The sequence below is a fragment of the Rhamphochromis sp. 'chilingali' genome, assembly GCF_963969265.1.
Source record: "Rhamphochromis sp. 'chilingali' genome assembly, chromosome: 15".
Lineage (NCBI taxonomy): Eukaryota > Metazoa > Chordata > Actinopteri > Cichliformes > Cichlidae > Rhamphochromis > Rhamphochromis sp. 'chilingali'.
In genome coordinates this window covers 11,438,063-11,446,525 of record NC_137942.1, presented here as the reverse complement: position 1 = coordinate 11,446,525, position 8,463 = coordinate 11,438,063, and the positions used below count along the sequence as shown (strand labels likewise).

Sequence of the window (8,463 nt, the reverse complement as noted above, 5' to 3'; positions counted from 1 at the left end):
TAAACAGTAAACATATTTTTCTGGGCTAATGTACGCGAGAGCTCTTCTGAACTACAAACATCGCGCCGTTTGTAGTTTTTTGTGACTCGGGCTCGTGCACTCTGGCACCGGAAGTTCCTGTGAGGGTTACACGCTTACAAGCTAGTATTAGCTTGCTAAAGTTAGCATAGCTTTTATCCGGAACAGCCGCCTTTTCTGTGAAGAAATGAAAACATTAAACGGAAAAACCGATGTCATATTTGTAAGTTACACTACACCGTATATTTCACAGAACATTTGTTAGTGTTTGTTGATTAGAGGTTTTGGGTAGCAAGCATGAACTTTAACTTTATTCTAGCTAATGTGGAAGTTTGATCAAACTTGAAATCAGAGATACGTTTTACCAAATCGACTGTGTTTACACATTTGAAACAAAGAAATTATCTTTTTATGATTTATTAACTATGAAAAATCGCTACAATAGTAACACCGCTGTTTGATTTTTGGATACTAGGAGGACGACGATCTACCTTATGAAGAGGAGATCATCAGGAATCCATATTCAGTCAAGTGCTGGATGCGTTACATCGAATTCAAACAGAATGGACCAAAATCTACCCTCAATATGATATATGAGCGGGCTCTAAAAGAACTCCCTGGCAGGTAACTAACAAGACCGTTACAACAAAATTGTGGACATTGTGCTGAGAAGCCAATAGCAACGGATAACTCAAAACCCATAGACTATACATTATTTTACAAGATTCTGTGCAGCAAGTATTTCCCGAGTGTCTAACCACCCTTCCCACTCATTTTTGCAGCTATAAGTTGTGGTACAATTATCTGAGAGAGAGGCGAAAACAAGTCAAAGGGAAATGTATCACAGAACCAGGCTATGAAGAAGTCAATAACTGTCATGAAAGGGCACTAGTGTTCATGCACAAGGTAATACCTCCTATAGAACTTGATGCTTAGCCACTTTACTCATAAAAGTAATATTTGGTCTGCAAGAGCTTTACATAAAACTAACTATTTGTCTTTGCTTAAACTAGATGCCTAGAATATGGATGGATTACTGTCAGTTCCTTGTGTCTCAATGCAAGATCACAAGAAGTCGTAGAACATTTGACCGAGCACTTAGAGCTCTTCCTGTAACTCAGCACCCACGCATCTGGCCTCTGTATCTCCGCTTTGTCCGTGACTTGCCGTTGCCTGAGACAGCCATCCGAGTGTACCGCAGGTACCTTAAGGTGAGAACATACTGCACAACCTTAAGTCCATACAGCAGCTGTCATTTAAAATGTTAAGGTGATTTCTGATTTTATTTTTGTTTTACAGGTGTCATCTTTCAAAGTGTATTCTGTGGCATAAATGTTGTCTGTAGCATCTGAAGATTCTTAGCTGTTATCCAAAAGACCTTACAAGCATTCAATAACAAGCTTTATGGCTGATTAAGAAAGTTTTAAAAGATAGACAAGTTCCCTAATCTGTTCAGACAGAATACCTGCGAAAATATTTCTTTCTGAATGTTTAATGTCTTACTGTCTTCTCTTGATACCTTGTAGCTTTCTCCAGAAAATGCAGAGGAATACATAGACTACTTGCGGTCTGTTGGCCGCCTCGATGAAGCAGCTGTGCGGCTAGCAGCTGTTGTCAATGATGAAAACTTTGTGTCCAAAGAGGGAAAGTCTAACTATCAAGTAAGACGGGATTCTTCCAGACACTTTTCAACATTCCCGCCTTTTAAGCTAAATGAAAAGAAATCTAAAAAAAATGTTTTTCTTCTTTTTTTTTTGGACAGCTGTGGCATGAACTATGTGACCTGATCTCCCAGAATCCTGACAAGGTGACCTCTCTGAATGTAGGAGCCATCATTCGAGGAGGCCTCACTCGCTTCACAGATCAACTTGGAAAACTTTGGTGCTCCTTAGCTGACTATTACATCAGGAGTGGCCACTTTGAGAAAGTGTGTTTCCTCTGAATAGCATTAATTTTCACCCCTAATATAATTAACTAACTAAAACACATCTCTACTTTACGTTTTTTTAGGTTGAGTCATTTGCATTAAAATAATTTTTTATCTGTGAATTTGTCCAACTGTAGCCAAACATTTTTTTTTCCTCAGGCACGTGATGTCTATGAAGAGGCCATCCTTACAGTAGTCACTGTAAGGGATTTCACACAAGTATTTGACAGTTATGCTCAATTTGAGGAGAGCATGATCGCTGCTAAGATGGAAACTACAGCTGAGATGGGGCAGGATGAGGATGGTGAGTATGTGTGCATCAGTTAAACTTGATAACTGTCTTTGTTTTTATTTTTCTTTTGTTTTTTTTTTTTGTTCATGTGTACGTTACTCTTTGTTTTTTCTCCACTCAGATGACATAGACCTGGAGCTAAGACTTGCCCGCTTTGAGCAGCTCATTGCCCGGCGACCCCTCTTGTTGAACAGTGTACTCCTGAGACAGAACCCCCATAATGTTCATGAGTGGCACAAGCGGGTAAAACTGTATGACGGAAATCCACGACAGGTGGGTTTTAAATATTTTGAGAATGGCTGGGACAGTGCACAAGTCACAATATATACATTTCACACAAAAAACTACCTTCATGTAAAGAATTACTAATAAATAGCCCTATTTTCTTCAGATCATCAACACATACACTGAGGCAGTCCAGACTATTGATCCAATGAAGGCCACAGGGAAACCTCACTCGCTCTGGGTTTTCTTTGCTAAATTCTATGAGGAAAATGAGCAGCTGGATGATGTAAGTCATTATTTAAACTTCAATTTACCTGTTTCAGATTATTTCTTATCATTATTATTATTATTATTAGTTCCCTGTGTTTACTAACTTTATTTACTAACTCAACTCAGGCGAGGACGATCTTTGAGAAGGCTACCAAGGTGAACTACAAACAGGTGGATGACCTCGCTGCAGTGTGGTGTGAATATGGAGAGATGGAACTTCGTCATGAGAATTACGAACAGGCACTACGAATTCTGAGGGTAACTGATCTGCATCATATACATCATGCACATGATCCTTTTTGGAGCCATATTTAGGAACATCTTGTGGGCATCATATATTGTTTGGGAATGACCAGTTTGTGAAATAAAGAAGACATTTGTTAGACTTGTTATTTAAATGTCTTTTGAAAGTATATTTTAAAATTAATACCTGGTAACTGAAGTTATAGGCTGTAGTTTCACTGGCACTGAGTAAAAATATTTGCAGTTGTTTACGAAGGCAGTTTTAAGCAAAGGGTGTAATATCAGTAGTTGCATCACCTTAAAAACTTATGAAACCATTTACATATTTGTATTTATTTTATTTAGAAAGCAACAGCTATCCCATCCAAGAAAGCAGAGTACTTTGATGCTTCTGAGCCTGTCCAAAACAGAGTCTACAAGTCTTTGAAGGTCTGGTCAATGCTGGCAGACTTGGAGGAAAGTCTTGGCACTTTCCAGGTATGTTCAGTAATTTTCTGTGATGTGGTTTGGGACCTATATACCAGTAGTATTTGATATTGGTCTAAGAATCATTTATGTGTTAAGTCTAAGCTTTTCTCTTTTTCTCGACAGTCTACGAAAGCAGTTTATGACCGGATTATTGATCTCCGGATTGCCACTCCACAGATCATCATCAATTACGCCATGTTCCTTGAAGAGCACAACTACTTTGAGGAAAGCTTTAAAGTAATAATGTGTAGCTAATCCACTAGACCACTACTTATTTTCAAAATACAATTTGTCCTTGTCGACTGTAGCACTCTTTTTAATGGTGTTATTAATATTTCTTTCAGGCATATGAACGTGGTATCGCTCTTTTCAAGTGGCCAAATGTTTACGACATCTGGAACACTTACCTCACCAAGTTTATTGATCGATATGGGGGCAAGAAGTTGGAAAGAGCCAGAGATTTATTTGAACAGGCATTGGATGGCTGCCCAGCCAAATTTGCTAAGAGTGAATATCTTTGGTTGAATTACACTGACAAATTTAGTACATTGAAGTGCCCCCCTCCGTTATAAAATGTACTTAACCACAATGGCTTTCTTTTCAGCTATTTATCTACTGTATGCCAAGTTGGAGGAGGAGTATGGATTGGCGCGACACGCTATGGCTGTATATGAAAGAGCAACACAGGCAGTAGAAACTGAGGAGAGACATCTCATGTTTAACATCTACATCAAGAGAGCAGCTGAAATTTATGGAGTTACATATACCAGAGCAATCTACCAGAAGGCTATTGAGGTACAGTAACATTGTCCTATCTCTTGCATACAGCTGCATTATCCTTTTTAATCTTTTTTTTTTTTTTTAATTCGAAACTCATAATTACAAGATCCGCCCTGATGTGATGCTATAAAGCTTTTTATTGTTCATTTTCCAGAATGTCATTATTCATCACAGGACTTTTCTGGCCAGAAATGAGATTTTTCCCAAATTAATTCACTTTTATGCCACTGTTGGAATATTGTAAATATATAATATATGGATTGGATTTATATAGCGCTTTTCAAGGCACCCAAAGCGCTTTACAATGCCACTATTCATTCACTCTCGCATTCACACACTGGTGGAGGCAAGCTACGGTTGTAGCCACAGCTGCCCAGGGGCAGACTGACAGAGGCAAGGCTGCCATATCGCGCCATCGGCCCCTCTGGCCAACACCAGTAGGTGGTAAGGTAAAGTGTCTTGCCCAAGGACACAACGACTAGGACAGAGAGCCCGGGGATCGAACCGGTGACCTTCCGGTTACAGATACGCTTCCCAACCCCCTGAGCCACAGTCGCCCCAAAGGTCATATTACATTTATAGATCGCTAGATATGGAATTTCATTAAATTGATGAAAACTATAATCAATGATCATGTTTATTTTAGCCACAATTGGTAAGATAATCCGTATTAGTTAAAGAGCAAAATTGATTTTATGACTGACCACATTATCATTTTGCAGATATAATAAATCTAGACAATAGTCAGCCTCTTAAAAAAACCCATTACATTGTTTTGTGTAAAGTTGTTCATACTCATGGCATTTTTATTATATGCAAAGATCAGAAGTCATATACTTAATGTAAAAAGAATAACTTGACATTCTGATGGACAAAATACTCGTTACCTTAAATTACTGAACAAAGTTGCATTACAAAATTAAACTTCCCATCACCCCTCTGCTCATGATCTGTTACTCACAAAATACACCATGTTGCATCCCTTGTTTTGGTAAATGGTTCTGTGCAGTGTTCATACAGTTTGTGTTTATCCAGGTCCTTCCTGATGAGCATGCAAGAGACATGTGTCTACGGTTTGCTGACATGGAGAGTAAACTTGGTGAGATTGATCGTGGTAGAGCAATCTACTCCTACTGCTCCCAGATCTGTGACCCAAGGGTATGTGAATTCACCCCTTCTAGTCATTTGTCTACATTTGCTTCAAAATCTTTGGTTATATTTCTTCAAATTTTTACTTGACGTTTCAGGTGACGGCTAATTTCTGGCAAACCTGGAAAGATTTTGAGATCCGCCATGGAAATGAGGACACGATTAGAGAGATGTTGAGGATCAAACGAAGTGTCCAGGCTACATACAACACACAGGTCAACTTTATGTCCTCTCAGATGCTGAAGGCCACAACAAGCTCCACAGGCACTGGTAGGAGAAGTTGGATTAACCTAAAAGTGTGCTCCATTTAGATGTAGTTACATGAATATCACTGTGTGTTATATCAGATATTGGCTATTTGATATGTTTCAATTTATAATGATATGGTTGAATGCTCCGTATTTACTCCAAATCTTGAAGGAACCTCCTAGACCTACTCAAGAATTAACGTAGGGTCATTTAGGTGTCATTTTCTATGTATTTATTTATTTGTGTGTTTTTGTTTTTTTCCAAGTGGTTCTGCATTTGTCTAACCATCTGTTTCTGGTGTCCAGTGTCAGATCTTGCTCCAGGCCAGATGGGAATTGATGATATGAAGATGTTGGAACAGAAAGCACAACAGCTTGCTGCAGAGGCTGAACAGGACAAGCCTAAACCCAAAGAGAAGATTCTCTTTGTCAGGTTTGTTCTTCATTATTTTTTAAGTTAAAAGTATCTGTAGATTTCTTTTTTTTTTCTTTTTAATATAACAGAACTTCATCTTCCAAAGGAAGCTGAGGCACATGAATCCTTTTCACTTTAATTATGCAGGAGTGACACTTCTCGCAGTGAGCTGGCAGAACTTGCCAAACAAGCCAATCCTGATGAAATAGACATCGATGATGATGAGGATGAAGAAGATGAAGACCAAGGACCGGATGGTGCGTGAAAGACACAGTACAATTTTCAGAATATTTTTTGTAAACATTTTCCGATGGAGGTATTTTAATGAATTCCTCTTTTTCCTCTTGGCTTTACAGAGGTGCAGCTTGAACAGAAGAGCGTCCCTACAGCTGTTTTTGGAGGGCTTAAAGATGACTAGACAATAATTCTCTCAGACTTGTACATTTGAGTTCTACGTCCTCTTGTGGTCATTCAACTGAACTATTCATAAATGTGTAGTTTTATGGCAGCACTGGTGTTTCTGTTTGTTTTCCTTGTGGATTTGTGTAGTTTATAATATAAGATATATTCGTTTTGACCACTTGGTTTCAGTATTTCTCAAACTTGGTGCTCAAGATAACTTTTTAGTTGTATGTGTTATGAATTATTATTTGCAGTAACACAATGACTGTAATTGAAACCTGATATAGTTTGTCTGTTCTTTTTGTTTTTTTATAAAATGTAAGAAAGAAACAGTGAAAACATTTTTTAAATCCAATAAATGCAGGATCTTTCCCAAACAGGAAGTTCTACCCTAGAAAAACATGGGGGAGGAGCATGTCTCTTCAGTCATTTGAAACTTGAGCTGCGCATTCAAGCCTCACATTGTTGGCTTGAGGCTCACCAGTAGATGGGTGTCTTGTAATGCCAAGAGTTTCTGGAAAGCTTTTCTAACTTGTAGACAAATGTCACTATCCAAATCTTCATGCTGAAGTAGTACATGTACACTTAAACAGTTTCTACACTTAAATGATTTTTCCCCCCCAGTGATAAGTGCAGGATTGCTGAGCTAATTGATATTTTTGAAAGTTTTTTGCTAGTAATGTTACAAAAATGGTGGTATTTTGGGTGTATTTGAGAAGCATTTTGAATCATATTTCCACATTCTTGGCAGTGCTTTTCAGTTATGTGCAAGCAGCTCTGGCTGTGACAAATTGAATGTCTAAAACTGCCTTTGTAATCGAAGTGATAAATACCTTTAAACCTGCATCAACATTCTTCTGATTAAAAAGCTGTTTTCTTTTCAAAGTAATCTAATTAAAAGAGAAACTGAACTGCTTGATGCATTTGCTGTATAGTCCTCTAGAACTCTTGTTCTTTTATTCAGAAATGACTAGAAGCAGAACTGTAAGTAGCCAATGATGTTTGAAGAATGACTTTTGTGATTAAATATATAGAATTATTTATGCGTTTGATAGAAAAGACCTTATGCTTTGCCACCATCCCATCCAAAGGGTTAAACATATTGAGTTGGGCAAAAGGTTGTGACTGGGAATTATTGTTTCTTTTATAATTAGATTAAAATAGCTGAGAGGTAATCCTCTTACAAAGTTACTGCAGTCGAGAACTTGAAGGGCTTTTGGAACGAACATCATATGATGAGGCACTCTTAAGATTTGTTTTCCAGTGTGGATGGCAGCAGAAAACACGGGTTTAAAAGCAGATGGAAGAAATCCCTCGAGTCTCATTATAAACATCCAACAAAAAATTTTTTTTTTCCAGAATGAATTATGCCTGTTTTTATTTTAGAAACTTCTTACATAGTCTGCCAGTATGTTTGCTCTGTTCCAGTCTTTGTGCTTTGTGTGACAGTTGTTTTAAAGAGGTAATAAGATTAACATCACCATACTGTATCTACTGCTGTAGCTCTTTGTAAGGCAACGGTTATTTAATGAGATCATAATATAGCTTTTCATTGAGTTTAATATTGTTTTCGTTACTTTCACATGTTAATGGACAATTGAGGGGAACAAGTAAAAGAGTAATGCAAATACCTTTACTAATTTCATCTACCTTAGATTCATTGTTTACTATATTTGTTTTCTATCTGTCTGCATAATATGTAGATCTGTATGTTCAGAGCAGATTTAGCAAAACGTATTTTGATTAATTAACAGCTAAAAGTCCATAATATTCTCTGCTTTCTGTCTGCAATAGGCCAAGAGTTGGCCCACTGCAGTGGTGGATATATTGACCAAGATCATACACGTGCTGTAGTTTATGACTAATACAGTCAAATACATACAAGTTAAAACCCCAAATATTTACAGAAATTGTCACAATCAAGACATTGATGACAATACAGAAACTGAAGGTAGAGTATAGCTCAGAGAGGTACATTTTATATGTGTGTGTTTGTGTAGGCTACGTTTTTTTCCTGATACCAGTC

General features: G+C 37.7%; 1 protein-coding gene across 1 annotated transcript; it reads left to right on the top strand.

Annotated features, from left to right (window-relative positions):
• Positions 1-88: 88 nt before the first annotated feature.
• xab2 (XPA binding protein 2) lies at positions 89-7,476 on the top strand. Its single transcript, XM_080905127.1, has 19 exons — positions 89-241; positions 494-642; positions 801-924; positions 1,032-1,229; positions 1,545-1,679; positions 1,781-1,945; positions 2,105-2,249; positions 2,359-2,510; positions 2,629-2,748; positions 2,859-2,990; positions 3,321-3,452; positions 3,567-3,680; positions 3,788-3,950; positions 4,048-4,238; positions 5,259-5,381; positions 5,471-5,642; positions 5,927-6,053; positions 6,183-6,292; positions 6,392-7,476. Exons 1-19 carry the CDS (start codon positions 206-208, stop codon positions 6,451-6,453), a joined length of 2,550 nt encoding a protein of 849 aa, XP_080761253.1. The 5' UTR covers positions 89-205; the 3' UTR covers positions 6,454-7,476.
• The last annotated feature ends 987 nt before the right edge of the window (positions 7,477-8,463 follow it).